The sequence below is a fragment of the Gopherus evgoodei genome, chromosome 3 (assembly GCF_007399415.2).
Source record: "Gopherus evgoodei ecotype Sinaloan lineage chromosome 3, rGopEvg1_v1.p, whole genome shotgun sequence".
In the NCBI taxonomy this organism is placed as follows: domain Eukaryota; kingdom Metazoa; phylum Chordata; order Testudines; family Testudinidae; genus Gopherus; species Gopherus evgoodei.
This window is the reverse complement of record NC_044324.1, coordinates 118582695-118602082: the sequence shown is the minus strand read 5'-3', so window position 1 is coordinate 118602082 and position 19388 is coordinate 118582695. Positions and strand designations below refer to the sequence as shown.

Below are 19388 nucleotides of genomic sequence, written 5' to 3'. Positions count from 1 at the left end.
ATCAGCCGCAGTAGGGGAACTAAAAAATGGCTGTTTCTTTGCTGGGGAAGTAAGTTGTTTATTAAATGAGAACCACCAGCTTTCTGAAGTTTCCCCAGAAAACTCTAGAGACTCTTGTTTGAAATTATAGTACAAAGTCAAAAAACTTGATGATAAAGAAGGAGCAATATTAACATATTGTGTTGGCAGACCCAAATAGCCTGGGTTCCAGGTGTTACTGATTCTGTTCATGTTTTCTGGCTCAGGTGTGGAAAAAACAGAATCTTCATGTAGGTTGTCATTATGAACTGTATCTAAACTACTTTCTAATTTTTCATTTCCAGAGATCTCATTTGGTTTCCTCTGCATATTTGCAGAAGGTTTTAAATAATGAGGTATATAGTTGCTGGTAGAAATAATTGTGTTGAAGAGTTCAAATTCATCTTCTGGAGAAGATGCTTCTTCTTCTTCCTCTTTTGGCAATTTGGTCAAAGGCCTAAATATAAATAAGTCATTTTTCAAATATGCATGACTCAAGGATTCTTGATAAACTGGTGAAACAGTAACAATGTGTTGAAATTCTGAACTTCTCTTTCTTGTTGCTAGCAAGGGTGCTGACAATCTTGGCAACTCTGTGCTGTCTTCCAGTGTCAGAAGAGTTTCTGTTGGTTGGATATCAAGCATACCGTCTTTATATATTTCTTTTATATCTTGGAAGAAACTAGATGTGTTTGAAAGTTGAGTCTGTTTGGAGGTTACCTTTTTAAGGTTTACTGATTGATGCTCCTTAAAGTATTTAAATTTTGTAGAATGCAATTCATCATTTGCTTCTGCAATATAAATGCTATTCCTAATAGAATCATCTTCCATAATTTTCTTAGTGGATACAAGGTAAACATTTTCAGGTGAAAATTCTAGTAAGTCCAGCCTACTTTTTTTAAAAGATGACTCATATTGTGTAGAAGTAGCAGACAGGCTAGACAGAGAATGATGGTTTTCTTCTGGAATGTCAGAAATAACATGATGATATGATGCAGCATTGTTCCACCAGCTGAGAGATTCCAAGACATTGTATATACTTTCATGTGTGGAAAAGGATGTGCCACTATTAGAAGAAAAAATCTGCAGGGGTTCTTTTTTGTGTTCATAAAGGGTGCTTTTGCTCATCAGAGTAAGGAATGATGATTCAGAATTAGTATAATCCAGTTCATCAGCCAAAGTCCATGTTAGTTCTGCACTAAAACTTTGACTCTGCAGAAGAGGAAGTCCTACATTCTTGGAATGATCTGTAACCGTGGGGGTTATTGGAATTTGAGCTATACCATAAATCTCATTCAGTAAGCCACTAGAGTGATTCAAAACACTATTATGGGTTGACTGATTCATTGTAGTATTGTGCTCTGTAAAAGGATCCAAGGTACCAACTTCAGTCTCTCCAGAAGCAACTGATGCGGTCTCAGAAGTAGGTAGGAAGAACAAGTTGTGTGCGTTTTTTCTCTCTGGGTTTTGGTCCTTAGGTGATGAACTTTTACTGGGTTGGAGAGGCCTTTGTCTCACTGGCCAAATAATTGGGGTTGAGATAATTCCTATATTTTTTACCCCTTTTATCATAGAATCTTGCTGCCCTTGTAGTAATGAGTGGGAGGATTCAGGTGAATTTCTCTTCATTCTGAAGATAACTGTAGCAGGAACTCTTAATTCCTGCAGGTCTGTATGTAGCAAGCCATATAGTTAATGGATGAAAGAAAAATTATTTATACAAACTAAATGATTCACCTCACGTCTGAAACTCTCAGTTAGCTCAGTGGAAGCTGTATTTGCTTACTTTAAGTATGAATTTGGCCTCCTGTCTTTTAGTCTTTCTGCTTTATGAAGAGAATTTTATAGACACTAACAAGATTTAGACATCCAGTTTCCACTGATTTTAATGGAAATTGGGCATCCAGTTTCCTTATGTGGCTTTGAAAATCTCAGCCTTCCTGTATTTGATTAACTGTTCAGTGTGAACATCTAGGGATTGGCTCCATAAATAGAAACAAAACACCCCTTGACATAAGTGACTCAACACTTTCCAGGGTCTGGCTCTTTTCCTCTAGAGTACAGTCAAATATCAAAGAAGAAAAATATAGGTACAAACTACTAAATTCTAGGATCAACTTTATAGTAATGTTTGCAGAACATAATAAGCTATAGTATAAAAATACCAGAGGTTTTAAATCCTCCAATAGAAATGAACACATTTGTTTAAAATGCACAATCATTGATTTAATTCTGTGGAGCCCACTGAAAATGAAATCCCTGCAGACAAGGACTTTTGTGAGATCTCCTGTGATATTTTGTAGAAAACCAGTGAAAGCTGTGTTAAAATAGTTTCTTTCAATTCATTACTATTATTATTTTTACTTAATTTGTATTTTGGTAGCTCCCCTGACATGCTACACTATCTCCTGAGGAAAGTGATCTCTTAGAACTTGACAAAATATCAGATGAAATCTCTACTTTCCTGTGAACAGCAGTGGGCTTATAATTGATCCATCTGGTACCATTAAAGTTTCCCTAATCTTCCCGAATGAAAACTACATTATATTCAATGCTGTCAATATTTTCCTAAATAAAACATGATCCCACTCCCCTTGAAGTCAATGGAAACATTCCTATTGAGTCAGTGGAAGTTGTTGGGCTGCATCAGACAGATTCTACTTGACTGCTCAAATTTACTAATGGGGAATAGATAATTCCAAAATTCCACTGGCCCAGCTGAAAACATGGCTTCTATGTGGCACCTAAACAGCAGCTATGTTAAAATGTCTCAATGACATGTCTATTTTTATCCTCTTTTTTAAATATCTATCTTGGCCCTCTGTGCTTTGAAGATTAGTGAATGAATAATATAAATAACAAGTGATACATAATGTAGAAATGGCTCGCTTTTATATAAGAAATATGCAAATATGTTAAACAAATATTGGGCTTGATTCTGTTCCCAAACCAGTTTTACATGATTGACATGGAGAAACTCCTGATTTACACTAGTGTAATTAAGAGCAGAATTAAATCCAATATGTTAAACTTGACATTTATTATATTTAAATAAATCTTATAACACAATACATTTGATCTAGACACAGTACAAGGAAAAATGTAACACAGGATTTCTTACCATCGTTTGGCTTATCGGTTCTATTAGTATCGGGCATGTTAGTGGTGACAGTGGGTGGTGGAGGAGTAGTAGCATTTACAGTAGTAGCTGGTAACAAAGATGAGAGAAAGGTGAATTTGCATGAAACATGAATGTTAATGCGGTCAGACATAATGGGAATAATGCATGAAAACATATATAGAGAGTGAAGGAAACCATTTACTATATATGTTAATATGCACACACCAAACTTCTGTATAAAGTGATGAATATGAATGAACTGATGTAGGTCCCTGTCCTGCAATCCTTACTCCTGCAGACTTCAGTGGGAGTAAAGGTTACAAGATCAGTCCTGTACTGTCTCCACAAATTCTGAATCATTTTATAAGATCTTCAATGAAAGTTGTGCAAAGGTCAGAAAATAAATAACACGGCTTCAAAGACACACAAACTATGAATATTAGCTTGTGAAAAAAATAGATGTCTCTACCCAGGGAAGGAAGATGAAGAACTGTGAAACTAAAACACCAGTCTAAGGATCTAATTAGCTCCACTAAGATCTGTATAATGAACAGAATTAAAATCATACATGGAATATTCTCAAGACATTGATTTTCAAAGCTTCATGTACTGTACAATTTCTACTGATATCAGGAGGAATCATCTCACACAGCACTTTCAAAATTTATCCCTTAGGGACTAGTTCAAATGCATTTTCAGTTGGTACAGAGAAGATATACCAGAAAATTCCTTTCAGAACAGAATAGGTTTGTGTGTTTACACAGAACATCAGCAAAACAATTAATAATCATATCACTGCATTTTAAATAACAGTTTGGAAAAGAAATGTATTTTATTCAGTAATTCTCAGGGAACTCAAACCCAAAATGGATAGTTTTTTGCTGGAAAGCTCTCTTTATAATATGGACACCTACACATCATAAACTCTCAACCTGCCATGTTCTTTTCTGATACAATTTTGGCCAACAACCAAGCTCTATAGCTTATGAAAGTGTATTTTCAGCAAGGTTTGTTTTTTTTCCTAGTTGCATTCTATGTTGTTTTCGTTACAAGCTTCTTGTATGATTTTTTGGTGAGAGAGAATAAATTTGTTTCACCTTTGTTACTTGTATTCTATTCATATTTTATTAAGCAAAACAGAGAAACAACTTTAAGAATCTGAACACACAGGATTATAATTCAGTGGATTGTATGTGTTCAACCATTTATATAATTATGACAAAGAGGGCCTCATTAGCCAAATCAACAGAAGTGGTAAAAAAGAAAAAGGCATCCATCCCTATTACCAAATGCTGCTATAAAACTCTAAGGCCTTTAACCCATAAAAAATAGCATCTGTTCTTTTTCTTCAACAATTGCTTTTATGACACTGTGGAAGTAAGTTCATTAAAAAATGCTTGACATCTGAATAGTGGCAACCTATCCAAAGGATAGTAATCAGTAATAATTATAAACAGATGATCAGGCTTATGTGGGAGGGAACAGGAGATGTCGATAATGTTCAGTGTACCACATTAGTTTATAATACTCCCTATCAAACTTAGATCACTTGGAATGCATAACAAACATTAAGTAAAGTTAAAAGCTTTCTCTTTGTGACTCCATTTCTGGGTTAAATTCCAGATACTTCATGGGAGATGGACAGTAATTACAGTGAAAGAAGTACGAGAATCTGAAAGAGAAGTGGAAGTTTAATCAACTTTGACAGAAAAAGCTAAAAGTTTCTTTGCATTCTAGAGTCCTAGTAAGCATAGGCAGCTTGATTTTCAGAGGCGCTGAGACCTCAAAACTCTAGATGAAGAATAGTGAGAGCTGCGGGTGCTCAATATTGCTGAAAATCAGGCCTAGTTTGTTGTGTCACTTTGTGAGAAGGAACAATGTTCTACTTGCAAATTGATGAACATCTTGCCAGAATGATTAGGGACTGAGAAAATGTACAACCAATTTTCTTCATCATCTTGGTAGCTTGGATACAGTCCCACTTCATGCAGTCCTAAGGGTGAGCTGTGATCTGAAACAAATTTGGTCTGATCCATTTCCCCTTATCTGTTGGAAAGACAATGTCCTTGGTATAGGGACAGCCACCACCATAACTTTCTTCAGCATCCATTACTAGCCTGTTCATGAAATTGGTAGCGTAGGAGGACACAATGTGTGTCATCCTCTTGGTAAAGTGTTTAAATAATGGCTTCCTGAAAAAAGAAGATTTGTAGGAAGGAAAAATTGGACAAAGAGGAATCACAAAATTGACTACACAGAAATGGTACATTCTTATAAATCAGATCTCTTCCTCCTGCGATTTCAGAACCAGATCTGCTGAGAAATAAGTTTTTAAGGCTTTTTACTCCTTTTAGCACTACAGAGCAGCTAAGAGCATAACACAGCTAAGAGAGGCATAAGTATCTTATTTCTTTAAACCAACAGAATTGTTTACTAAATTCCAAACATGTGTAACTGATGGCATAATTTGGTGATTTCAAAACTAGTGATGATGCAAAAAAAAAAAAAAAAAAAGAGGCAAAACCCCACACTGACTCTAAGAGTCCAAAGAAAGTTAGCAGGTTTGGCAGTCAGAAACACAGACACACATACTCTCTCTCTCTTTTCAGTTATAAACTGAGCAGATTTGATCTGACACCACTGAAACAATAAATACAGAAATGTGCCATTTTAACAGAGTCCTGTCTCAGAGTAGGACAGCACATTTAGAAACACCATCATTGGATGTGATAATATTGCAGTATTGACTGTTTGTCTGGTGCAAATCATAGATCTCTGGGCATTCTTCTAAAAAGACTATCCTGATTGTCATAATCCTGTCTCAATAAAACTGGTTTTAATAACCATGACTGTGTGAGAGCTATTACTGAATTCACGATGGCTACCACATTTACCGAAGCAGTCACTCCAGGACCAGTATTTAACTCATTATTGCAAAGTACTTTGGGTGCCTTCAAGTCCAAAAGATGCTATTTAAAACTAACTTCTGGACCTAACTGGCATTTCACCTCAGCTGTGGACTTTGCAACCTGGACATCAGTTTAGCTCTAGTTTGAAACACTGCAAGTATATGTTTCAGCAGCCTGAGTCAAATTCATCACAAGAAAATCCAGCGCAAGTGGCTAAAACTCCAGTATAGCCTGCTATAACTTTTACCCTGGCTCCCCACCAGGAGTTAATTTTACCCTCCGTTGTTAAGCTAAATATGTTTTATTTGTACTCTTTACCACAGAAAGAGTTCAAAGAATCTTAAGTCCTTCCTCTTCATTTACTTTTCTTTCCCTCCTGCCTCTGCCTTCCATCCTTATTTTTAAAAGGGTTAAATCACTTGAAATTATTTTAGAGCAAGTGCTTCTGCTGCAACTAGCATAGAGCTGTATGAAAGTTTTATAGAGAAGTTTAACCCAACTAGCAGGCACTGGGTTCATGAATGCATTGTGAAAATAGGCCTGCCACCATTCACGCCAGGGGGTTGTGCTGAATTCCAACCACCAGGAAGAGCTGCAAGAATTGATTGGGGGTGAATCCTTATGAGTAATCCCTGCAGGTTTGATTCACATGGCACATGGAAGTAGAACTCTGCAGTGTTCACCCAGCTCTAGTGATAATCTTGTGATGTCCCCCAAAACTACGTCCATGGACATCCCCAGCCCCACCCCTCCCCTGCGCGCTTCCCTTTGCTTCCCTGTCATTTTCTGAGGGGAAGCAAAGAAATTCTGCAGAGGGATATGAATTTTGCATATGTGCAGTGGTGCAGAATTCCTCCAGGAGTAACTCAGCTGATCTGGCCCTTCAAGAGGTCTAATGTTATGACTCCTGTTGTGACTGACGGACATGTTGATACCTATAGTGATCATTCAGTAGTATGCCTATGGGGTGAAGGCCAGAAAATCATCAGCTATTACAATAAGTAGTTTTATTATATGAATAATAACAATTACACTTTGTATTTGTATAATACCTTTCACCTGAGGATTTCAAACCATACTGACTAACAATTAATTAAGTCTCATAGCAGCCTGTTAAAAACATCTAAATAACGATCAGCTCCTGAAATTACATCAGTTTATGCCTGATTTACAGATTTTTCTACCAACATTAACAATATAGCCTTTAACTGCAGGAGGAAAAGAGATGGGGAAAGAAATGAAACAATTTTATCTTTGCATTAGCATATGATTGTTAAGTTTTGATGCAATGAAGACTTTATGGACTTGATTGTATTACCAAGAGTGTGATCACACTCTTTCTACATACTGTATGTATAGTATACCCACACATCTGTTGAAGCTAAGAAATTCCTTTCTTTGCTCAGTTTTCTAGAGATCAGCTTTAAGAAGTTAAAGTAAAATGAAATTAAAAGAAAAGAAAACAGGGAGATTTGGTAAAGCTGAAAAATGCAAAAAGTGTCTTTGGCTTCTTACCTTGGCAAAGGCTTCCAAGATATTCACAACTAGTTGGTTCAGTTGTAGGTGGGAGAATTAGGTATGAGCCTTTAGAATCAGGAAAGACAAATCATTAAAAATGTTTGGTATATGATACATAACACTGTCATATCTCAAAATATATTAGGTCATGCACTTACAGGTCTTTTTCTGGTTTATCTCAGTGGGAAACCTGATATGCCATTTTGCTCAGAAGACTCATGTATGATCATTTCCCTATGCTGCTGACAACTCCAGGAAAGTCCTGCTGGCTTGCAAGTTTGGGTCATATCTAACAAGTACCTCCCATCTTCATGTTTTCCAAGATTTCCATAAGATTTAGCTACACTGCTCCCCTGGAAAGTGAGTAGTATGTGGCAAAATTCCACCCAACCGTTTAAAAATGTAGTCGTTAGTGTGGCTGTAGTGCCTATGTAGAATTAATGGATAACAACATGGCAGCTTCAAGTGAGTTCTGAACTCAGTTGTGGCAATGTAGTCTACCAACTTACTAGTCAGAGAAATTCCTCTAAGGAGATACCAAGCAGATAAGCTGTGATTCAACCAGTTCCTGTGTGCAGGGCATGGGCATGATTAATGTTCTGGTATGCATGTATAATAAACAGATAAATACATCAGAATGTGTGTTTACTGAATTAATCATATCAACATAAACATATTTTGGTGGCATGGAAACCCAAATATATATATATATATATAACAGTGACCAACTGAGCAAGTAATTGGGTAGCTGCATTCATTATATTTTGAATATTCTTGTGCTTCAGCTGCACATACAACTTTTGCACATTATGTTGAAAATAATGGGACCAAATAGCATGTCACAGTCAATAATGCACAGGTGCAGAAATAATACTAAATAAATACTAAATACTTAGATAAACAATATTTAAAAACGCAGCTTGTATGTGTAAAATGTGAATGGGCCAGATGTCTAGGTGAAGTATAGATGTTTTGTGCTATATAGCTGGCTCGGTCTGGCCCCAAAACCAGCATATCTTCCTGGGAGAATCACGTTAGTGCAAGAGCAGCAAAGAGTCCTGTGGCACCTTATAGACTAACAGATGTACTAGAGCATGAGCTTTCGTGGGTGAATACTCACTTTGTGCATGGAAATCCAACTACATATATGCATCCGACGAAGTGGGTATTCACCCACGAAAGCTCATGCTCTAGTATGTCTGTTAGTCTATAAGGTGCCACAGGACTCTTTGCTGCTTTTACAGATCCAGACTAACATGGCTACCCCTCTCATACTTAGTGCAAGAGCATTCCTTTAGGCACACACAGCTGCAGAGAGGTTCTGCTACCACTACCTTTGCCTGCAGCTATGTTAGATGCGGAAAGAGGGTGTGTCCAGAGGAAGAAGGCATGACTGGGACACTTCTATGCCGCATCAATCCAGTTTTTGGCCTCTTTGGATTGTTAACAGCAAGTGTAAATTAGCACAGCCATAACAGAAGATCTGGTCCAATAAGTCTGGGGCTGCATTCTAAGGTTGCCAACTCTCTACTCGCACAAAACTGGACACCCTTGTCCTGCCCCTCCTCCGAGGCTCTTCCCCCTCTCTGAGGCCCAGTCCCCTCTCACTCCATCCCCTTCCATCTGTCACTCATTCTTCCCACCCTCAGTCTCTTGCTCATTTTCACTGGGCTGGCTCAGGGGACTGGGGTGCAGGAGGGGGTGAGGGCTCCAACTGGGAGTGCAGGCTCTGGGGTGGGGCCGGAAATGAGAAGTTCAAGGTGTGGGAGGGGGCTCCGGGCTGAGGCAGTGGGTTGGGATGCGGGAGGGGTGAGGGCTCTGGAGTGGGGCCAGGGATGACGGTTTTGGGGTGCAGGAGAGGGATCCAGGTTGGGGGGTGGAGCCAAAGCGTCAAGAGTATGGGAGGTGGCTCTGGGCTGAGGCAGGGGGTTGAGGTGTGGGAGAGGGTATGGGCTTTGGGCCGGGTGTGCAGGTTCTGGGGTGGGGCCAGAAATGAGGGCTTCATAGTGTGGGAGGGGGCTCTGGGCTGGGGCAAGGGATTGGTCTGAGGGATCCAGCTGGGGGTGCAGAATCTGGGTGGGGCTGAGGAGTTTGGGGTGTAGGAGGATGCTCCAGGATGGGACTGAGGGGTCTGGAGGGCGGGAGGGAGATCAGGGCTGAGGCAGGAGGTTGGCTGCTTTGGGGAGTGAGGGCTATGGCTGGGGGTGCGGGCTCTGGGATGGGGCTGGGGATGAGGGGTTTGGGGTGTAGGAGGATGCTCCAGGATGGGATTGAGGGGCTCAGAGTGTGGGAGGGGGATCAGGGCTGGTCAGGGGGTTGGGGCATGAGAGGGGTCATAGGTGCAGGCTCTGGGAGGCGCTTACCTCAAGCAGCTCCCAGAAGCAACGGCATGTCCCCCCTCTGGCTCCTACATGGAGGCATGGCTGGGCAGCTCTGCGTGCTGCCTGTATGCAGGCACGGCTCCCACAGCTCCTATTGGCCACCATTCCTGGCCAATGGGAGCTGCAGAGATGGTGCTTGGGGCGGGGATGGCTTGCAGAGTCCCTTGGCTGCCCGTATACCTAGGACCCGGAGGGGGGACATGCTGCTGCTTCCGGAAGCATGCCTTAGCCCTAATGACCAGACTTTTAACAGCCCGGTCAGCAGTGTTGAGCGGAGCTTCCAGGGTCCCTTTTCGACTGGGCGTTCTGGTTGAAAACCAGACATGTCAACTCTACAGAATTCACTGAAGTCATTGGGAGTTTTGTGGTTCACTTTACTAGGAGCAGTATTGGGCTCATTAAAAAAACACAGAAAAAGTTAAAAACAGTAAAAGGAGGAATGAGAAGGTAAAACTTTTAAAATTGTCTAAGTGATTTAAGAGCCTAAGTACCATGAGAATTAGGATCCTACATCATTGCTGCAAATAGGATTTAGACACCTAAACCACCTAGATATTTTTGAAAATATTATTCCTATTCTGTTCCTGCTAGGCATGTGGTGTGGTTATTGTGGTGCTGAGAATGAGCTAGGATGGAGCCAGGTGCTCATCACTCGGCAGCAGTGAACCCAGAGGTCATGCACCAGAGTGGGATACTGCTGGCTGGAGATCTGAGAGAATACAGGGCCAGGCTTAAAAGTATGCTGAAGTGTTTTTCCATGAAATAACTTGAAACTTCTGGGACGGTGGGATGAGTTACATATTTTTTGTATAAAAAACTAAACTCCACCGAGCATCTTCTGCAAGCCACATGACATCCTGTGTGAAGCATTTTTACAAATATATTTGCTAATGTAAATAGGTTAATATAAAAACACGCTGAAAGCTGATCCCCTATTGGGTCTGTATCAGAGGAGGGTGCCGAAGTAGCTACCTGAAGGTCACTGTAACTTCCCATTGGCAATAGACCTCACTTTAGTATTTTTTTTAAAGATAAATATGCCTGGGCACTATGCTAAATACACCCTTTTTTGTGTTAATCAAGCCTGGTTTTGACCAGACCATATCATCTCTCAGTGCTCAGTAAAAGAAGATATGAGGATCTGAATGTCAACATACTTTGAGCTGCTGCTATATTTTCATCAATATCACCTAAGCATGTCAACCCTCTACGCATCTTGCTTAATTCACTTTTTGGACTTAAAAGGGATGACCAGTTATGACTGAACCAATTAATTTTTTGTATTAATGTGGGTATAGGATAAGGACATATACTATTGGTATCAAATGCAGCTGATGATTTTATAGTGAAATGAAATGCAGGCCCATCTAAATGACCAGTAGCATTAGTGTGCTGTATTAAAAACCCAGGAAAACCCAGCACCACTATACAGTGGTAAGAACATGCATGTCAATCAAATTCTGAATGGAATATTTAACCAGTAAAAGGCACAGTTCTCAAAAGAAGGTTATCTGCAGCAATTTGCTGCTGCTCATATGTTCACTAATTCCATTAGCAAGTGCTGTCTGAAAAGTCTGATAACTACAAATGAAAATAGAGCCCTTTGCGGAGCTCAGTAATACAAGTGACATTCACATGCAAATATGCTGCATTCACTAGTAAGTGTTCAGACTGCTTTGTTACTTAGCTTCTTTCAGCTCCTTACCAAAGCAAGAATATGACAGGATGAATATCTCTTTTCTGAACAAACCCTTGCTTTGCAATTAAATGAATCCTTATCAGTAACATAAAGTAATCTCTCTAATGTTGCTAGTTCTTTGCCTGTCATTGATAGCCTGACTCATCAACTCTTATTTCAAAGGTTGGTTTGACAAAGAATTCTTTATTACTCAACAAGATGAGGAGAACAGAAAATTCTTACAGGTGCATCCTCTGGGATTTCTAGCTGAGTTTTTGAGGTGGCATTTCTCACAGTACTTTTTTTGAGGAAATGGTGTAGCTGGGTAAGCCAGTAGTATTGTAATAAATTAGAACCCCTGGGAAAAGACTTCCTTGGAGTGCTTGGCCTTTTTGCACTCTTACCAAATAGAGTGTGGTGTATGTGGGTAAAGACTCTACTCCTGTGCTCTTTCCATTGCACATATACTACGACTGATTTCCCAAGTAATTTCTTAGCTAACAAAACTTGTTGGGGGCAGAGCTTGTATCTTCACGATGTGTTTGTATAGTGCCTAGCACAGAGACAATGGGGTCCTGGTCCTGATTATGGCCCTTGGCCACTATTTTAATATTTTAAATATCAAAACTAATACATATGTAAAACAGAGTATTAATGTATAAAACCTAGGGCCGCATCCATGCTAGTCTGATGAGTATTCATATTTATTTTTTACAATAATTTTACAGATGGGAGAAAAGGAACCTGCCATTGATATATTTCAGTGACTACACTTTGTTTTAAAACCTGGAATAATTGCATTATTTCTGTCAGGGCAGCATTAATATTTATTATGGCTGTCAAGCAATTAAAAAAATTAATCTCTATTAATCATGCTGTTAAACAATAATAGAATAACATTTATTTACATATTTTTGGATGTTTTCTACATTTTCAAATATACTGATTTCAATTACAACACAGAATACACAGTGTACAGTGCTCACTTTATTTTTGGTTACAAATATTTGCACTGTAAAAACAAGAGAAATACAGTAACTCCTCACTTAATGTCCTCCCACTTAACACATTGTTTCAAAGTTAACGTCGCTGCTCCATTAGGGAACATATCCGTTTAAAGTTGTGCAATGCTCCCCTATAATGTTGTTTGGCTGACTTTATAAGGGAGCATTGCACAAGTTCCTCTTCTCTGCCTCTTCCCCCTCCCTTGCTCCCTCCCTCCCAGTGCTTCCCCCACTGCCAAACAGCTGTTTGGCGGCGCTTAGGTCTTTCTGGGAGGGAAGGAGGAAGGGAGGGATTGAGCGAGCAATCAGGGAAGCTGTCCTTCCCCCTGGCAGGCAGGGCCACCCAGAACGCAGGGGCTTTAGGGGCTGCAGGGCCCTGGGGCCCTGGCCTGCAGCTCTAATGCCGCTTTTGGAATGTGGCCCTGTGAGCATGGGCCGGAAGACTCAGAAGGAGCAGGGACAGCAGTGCAGCCAGTGGCCAGAGAGAAGTGGTGCTTTCCCCTTCAAAGCACCACTACTCTCCATCCAGCTTTGAGGGGGAAAAGCCCCTAAAGCCCCTGTGTTCCGGGTGGCCCTGCCTGCCAGAAGGGGAGAGCTCCCAGAATCATGGCTCCCAGAATAGCGGCCATGGGGGCAGTGCCGCGCTGCACAGAGCCACCTGCACACTCCCTGCACCAAACAGGAGCTGCCTCAGGTAAGTGCTCTGTACTTCCTGCCTGCCTGAGCCTCCTCCTGCAGCCCCACCCTGAGCGTCCTCCCACACCCTAACTCCCAGACCCCGCACCCGACCCTGAGCATCCTCCTGCACCCTAACTCCTTCCCAGACCCTGCACCCCACCCTGAGTGCCCTCCCACACCCTAACTCCCTCCCAGACCCCGCACCTGCCCCTGAGCACCCTCCCACACTCTAACTCCCTCCCAGACCCTGTGCCCCCAGCCCTGAACCCCAGGGGTAAGCCAGGGCACCTCCACACCACAGTACAGTACAGTATAAAGTATAATGCCTTTTGTCTGCCCCAAAAAATTTCCTTGGAACCTAACCCCCCACATTTACATTAAATCTTATGGGAAAATTGGATTCGTTTAACATCGTTTCACTTAAAGGTGCATTTTTCAGGAACATAACTACAACGTTAAGTGAGGAGTTTCTGTAGTATTTTTCAGTTTACCTAATACAAGTGCTGTAGTGCAATCTCTTTATTATGAAAGTTGAACTTACAAATGTACAAAAAATAACTGCATTCAAAAATATAACGATGTAAAACTTTAGCACCTAAAGGTCCACTCAGTCCTACTTCTTGTTCAGCCAAACGCTAAGACAAACAAGTTTCGTTACAATTTGCAAGAGATAATGCTGCCCATTTCAATGTCACCTGAAAGTGAGAACAGGCATTCACATGGCACTGTTGTAGCTGGTGTCACAAGATATTTACATGCCAAATGCACTAAAGATTAATATGTCCCTTCATGCTTCAACTACCATTCCAGATGACATGCGTCCATGCTAATGATGGGTTCCGCTCAATAATGATCCAAAGCAGAGCGGACTGACGCATGTTCATTTTCATTAACTGAGCCAGATGCCACCACAGAAGGTTGATTTTCTTTTTTGGTGGTTCGGGTTCTGTAGGTTTCTCATCTGAGTGTTGCTCTTTTAAGAATTCTGAAAACATGCTCCATACCTCGTCCCTCTCAGATTTTGGACAGCACTTTAGACTCTTAAACCTTGGGTCGAGTGCTGTAGCTATTTTTAGAAATCTCACATTGGTACCTGCTTTGTATTTTGTCAAATCTGCTGTGAAACTGTTCTTAAAATGAACATGTACTGGGTCATCATCTGAGACATCTATAACATGAAATATATGGCAGAATGCAGGTAAAAAGGAACTGGAGACATAAAATTCTCCCCCAAGGAGTTCAGTCACAAATTTAATTATCACATTTTAACGAGCATCATTAGCATGGAAGCATGTCCTTTGGAATGGTGGCCAAAGCATTAAGGGCATACAAATGTTTAGCATATCTGGCATGTAAATACCTTGCAACCCCAGCTACAAAAGTGCCATGTGAACACCTGTTCTCACTTTCAGGTGACGTAAATAAAAAGGAAGCAGCATTATCTTCTGTAAATTGTAGGACTTGTAGGCTCTAAAGTTTTACATTGTTTTGTTTTTGAGTGCAGTTTATGTAACCAAAAAAAAAAATCTACATTTTAAAGTTACACTTTCATGATAAAGAGATTATACTACAGTACTTGTATGAGATGAATGGAAAAATACTATTTCTTTTGTTTATCATTTTTACAGTGCAAATATTTGTAATAAAAAATAATAATATAAAGTGAACAGTGTGCATTTTGTATTCTGTGTTGTAATAGAAATCAATATATTTGAAAATGTAGAAAAACATCCAAAAATATTAAATAGAATACCAATTGAAATGTATTAAACAACGCGATTAATCATGATTAATTTTTTTAAACAGGATTAATTGTTTTGAGTTAATTGCGTGAGTTAACCATGATTATTTATTTTGCTAGTGACATAAGCTTGCATAGTTCTTTACAATAAACAAAGACAAGCTCCATGCCCCAAGCAAAGTTAGAAAACACAAAATGTACAGCTCCTTTGGTTCATGCTGAGATTATCCAGAGATCTAGATGGGTGCTTTTGGTAAGGAGTTTACATAATACAAAACCATTAAGATGGTAAGGAACCAGGAAAGCTGAATGTGAGAAGTCACTAGGAGAAGAATACTGTTCTTGTAGGAGTATAATTGAAAGCCAATCAGTGTCATGTGTGTGTTGCAGGGGATGGTCTTTCTCTCTGCAGAACTGGAGTTCAGAAGCAGATTACAGTCACGTACAATGTATACATCTATCCACACTAGGGTTGCCAGACGTTTGGTTTTTGACCAGAAAGTCTGGTTATAAAGCGGTCCTGGAAGTGTCCAGTCAGAAGTACTGACCAGACACCAAAAGTCTGGTTATTGTGGGTCGGGGAAGAGGGCAGGTGCCAGGTCATTAACACACACCAGCGCCTGCTCAGCCGGGACAGCTCCTATCTGCATCTCGTGAGCAGGCAGGCAGCAGACTCTGCATCAGTTGCAGCTCAAGTCCCAGCCTGGGAGCAGAGGGAGCCCAACTAGGGGAGAATGATGGGTGCGGGGGGGTTTGAGAAGATCAAGTGACTAGGAAGGGGGGGGGGAGCAGCAAGCAACTGGGTAGAGGAGAAACTGTGCAGTGGGGGATTACGGGGGTGAGAAAAGGCAGGACCATGAGGTAATATTTGTCTTATGATGTGCAAAGAGAAGGGGAAGAACCAGCAATTTTAATCTGAAATGTTTCCTCTACTCTTAATCTCTTTTGCCTTTATTTATTCTCCTTTCATTCTCTTCAGGTTTTTTGGGGGGGGTGTTTGGGTTTGTTTTATTTTGTGCACAGATGCTTTTTATGGCACTCTTCACAGACAGCACAATGGATGCACAGCAAATGCACAAAGCACACACTGCTCCTTCCTACTGACAAGAGGGTCAGAGACCAGAAGTGCAGGCTAATGTGCCAAGTTGTCAGTTCAATTAATTTTTTTCTCCAAAGATTACCGTGGATGGAATGAAGTCTACTGCATCTTTACCCACTCGTGATTCTCTCTCATTTCCTGTGAGAAGAATGCTAATAACAAACAAGCAGTTTAAAAAGAAGTTTGAAATGGAAATTATTTCAAGCAGCGATTCAGTATTTTGGGGGGATTGATTTTGGGAAGATTTCAGAGGAAAAACTATTGTATCCCCTCTGAAAGTTTCCAGGTATGCTCAGAGTAAAAAACCAATCGAATATAATATTTCCAGGTACATTCTTATACCTTTACTCTATGATGACATTTTCAGAGTTGCATGAAGGAATAAAGGAGGTGACACACTGAGTGGATAGCTCTACTTCCTGCCTTGGTAGAAACTTGGAACACTTTCTTTCCTGGAGATCTAGACAATTCTTGGATCATTAAAATCACAACAACTATGAAAAGAATAGTACCTCTGGAACATCTTGATAATCTTTTATTGCTGCAATATCCTTAGAGAGACACAGCAATGAGTAGACTTAAGACCTGTGAATTGGGCCTGAATAATCTTAGCTACAAAGCAGGAGAATCAGAGTGGCCCAACCAGCTTTCTAATATTCCCCATCCACGCCTGCACTGAACAGAACTCTGGCACAGGAAAGAATATAACCTGTCTAGCTTTAAGCACATGAGTAGTCCTAGTGGTGTTTCCAGGGCTTAAAGTTAAGCACATTCTTAAGTGCTTGCAGGATAAGAGTCTTAGATTGTAACCTCTTCAGGTCAGGGACTCTGGTCTTTATATGTTTCTGTAAAGTGCTCTGCATGCCTATAGCATTATACAGACAGTATTATTTCTACCTATTACCCCTTTTAAACAAACACCTTCTATCTTGTTCCACATCTCCACAATCAAGTGTATTAACTAACCTGTCTTAAAATCACATTTAAATTAATGAATTTGTGAAAAGGAAAGATTGGAGAACTTTTATTTACTTCTCTTATTACTTTTGGTTATTTATTGCTTCTATCCTGAATAATATATATAAGCCCCTCATTCGTAAATTTAGTTTAACCTCATTAGTTGTCTTTTGAAGTCAGGCTGGATATGAGCTTTGATTAAACTAAAGGAACAGACACACCCGGGACAAAATTAATTTTTCGTGGAATAGAGCTGGCAAGGCTAGGACAAATGAGGTTGCCTTTTGGGAAGTGCTGCTGTCTGTAACTCTAAACATGCAGTTTCTTGCTGTCATATGATACTTCAAGAACAATGCCATGGGGGAAAAAATTAACAAAAGTGATTCTGCCAAACATACTCACCACAACTTAGATTGTTTTCTGCTTTCAATGCTGAAGTTGGGATACTCCAGAAGTCATTTTCCCAGTCTACAATGTTTCCTTTCACATCACAGCTGAGGTTGGACAGCTTTTGGGAACTCATGGTGAAGTTCCAAAGACGAAAGTTGTATATGTCCCCATTTAAAGAGCTTAATTCATTGCTGTCAGAGCCCAACACCAATTTTCCATTGCCAGGGATAACCTGGCCAAGGGTACCTGAGCAGAGAACCATGTGATAGATGCTCTTGCCATTTACACCTATAGTGCCAGAGAAGCCATCCCATACTATGCACAATTGTTCAAAAGTTTCTGTGAAAAAATCTCCATTTGAATTTGTCATGAGGACACTGTCTAGTATGCACTCTGTGCCTGAGATTGATAGGAAGTGGCCTTTTGAGGTCTTTCCAAAACTGAGGAGTTCTGTTGACATAGGATCACGGTAGGAGAAAGCCTTCCAGTCACTGGCATCATTGCTGGCTTTGGTTGCTTCAAAGCAGAGTGTGAACTGGCTAAGCACTGGTACTGGAACTGTTTTTGCCACAGACACAGGGTCAACATCTGGAGTTTGGGGGATGACGACTTTCTGATTCCTCAGAGAAACAGCAACTAGTACACACACATGCAAAAATCCATATATAAATAAATTTCAAAGGGAGATACATATTGGTTTAAAGACAAAGATCCAAGTAATATTCAATAAGCCAAACATTTAGAAGAATGCTTTTATCATTGAACTGGCCCAGTATTGCACGTTATGGAGGATTTAGCTTGGCAATACATTCAACCAAAAATGAGCAAAGATCATTTTAGTGCTGCATTACAGATAACTAATAACTCCTGAAGTTGAATTAAGCATATTAAACTATTAACCTCTAAGGCTGCATTCAAAACTGCATGCAAGAAGTCATTTTTACAATTACTTTGCATTCATCTGGTAACTTGTAAAAACGCATTAGGCAACACACTACAGCAGTAATTTGAAAACATTTAATTTGTTTTCATGATTTATTTGATTTGTTTTTCATGAATGCATTACACAACTGAAGCCCATGCCACATCTTTGTAACACTGTAGCAGAGAGTGCCTCAACTACATTCCTTGGCAAATCAAAGGCTTTTTATTGCCAAACTCAACTCATGGGTTTTTGTTGGGTATAAGGATTTTGTTCAATTTTTCTCAAGAGCAGTCTGTTTGAATTCTGCAAGCTAATATTCACAAATATTTATGCCCTAGTTCAGGACTCGGCAATCTTTGGCCCCCTGGCGGGTTGGGCCGGTTTGTTTACCTGCCGCACCCACAGGTTCAGCCGATCACAGCTCCCACTGGCTGCAGTTCACCACGCCAGGCCAATAGGGGCTGCAGGAAGCGATGGACAGCACATCCCTCAGCCTGGGCTGCTTCTTGCAGCCTCCATTGGCCTGGAGTGACTCATCCCCCCCATTGTGCAGCCTGTCACAGGTAGGCTGGACCTCTGATCCCTTCAAAGGACCCGCTACCCAGTTACCATAGTCACTTCAAGGATTTTGTCCTCTCCTCAAGGACAATAGTAAGTAGTCATATTTTAGAGATAGAAACTTGGTTAAGCTTCCCCTTACAGAACAAGGGCATTGTCATAGCTTAGTTGTAATGTAATTGTATTTACATTATAAGTAAGGTGACATACCACCTTACAAAGAATAGTATAAGAACTCAGAGCTGGGAAAGAGAGTGAAGGTTATTTATACAAATACTATTCATTGTGTGTTTGGGAAGGTCAAGAATATTGAGGGGCATTGGCTGTGTTGAAAAGGTATAAGAAGAGAATAAGCAATGCTAACACATTCAGTAAATTTGTTATGTCACTGAACAATTCTGATCTGCCTTG

At 40.3% G+C, this 19388-nt stretch overlaps 1 protein-coding gene across 5 annotated transcripts in view; it reads right to left on the bottom strand.

Moving 5' to 3' along the window:
* The window catches only part of ADGRG6 (adhesion G protein-coupled receptor G6), a 175485-nt gene that overhangs the window by 83927 nt on the left and 72170 nt on the right, over positions 1 to 19388 (bottom strand). For 4 of the 5 annotated variants that reach the window (XR_003999617.1, XM_030556456.1, XM_030556454.1 and 1 more), the window contains exons 4-5: positions 17507 to 18130; positions 7564 to 7632 (exon numbers count right to left, since the gene is read on the bottom strand). Coding sequence is in view for 4 of the 5 variants with exons in the window: in XM_030556456.1 (XP_030412316.1) it covers positions 7564 to 7632; positions 17507 to 18130 (693 nt within the window). In the remaining variant the exon portion in view is untranslated. Of the gene's footprint in view, positions 1 to 3139; positions 3227 to 7563; positions 7633 to 17506; positions 18131 to 19388 lie in introns of all 5 variants that reach the window. The other variant, XM_030556457.1, reaches the window with a different exon arrangement.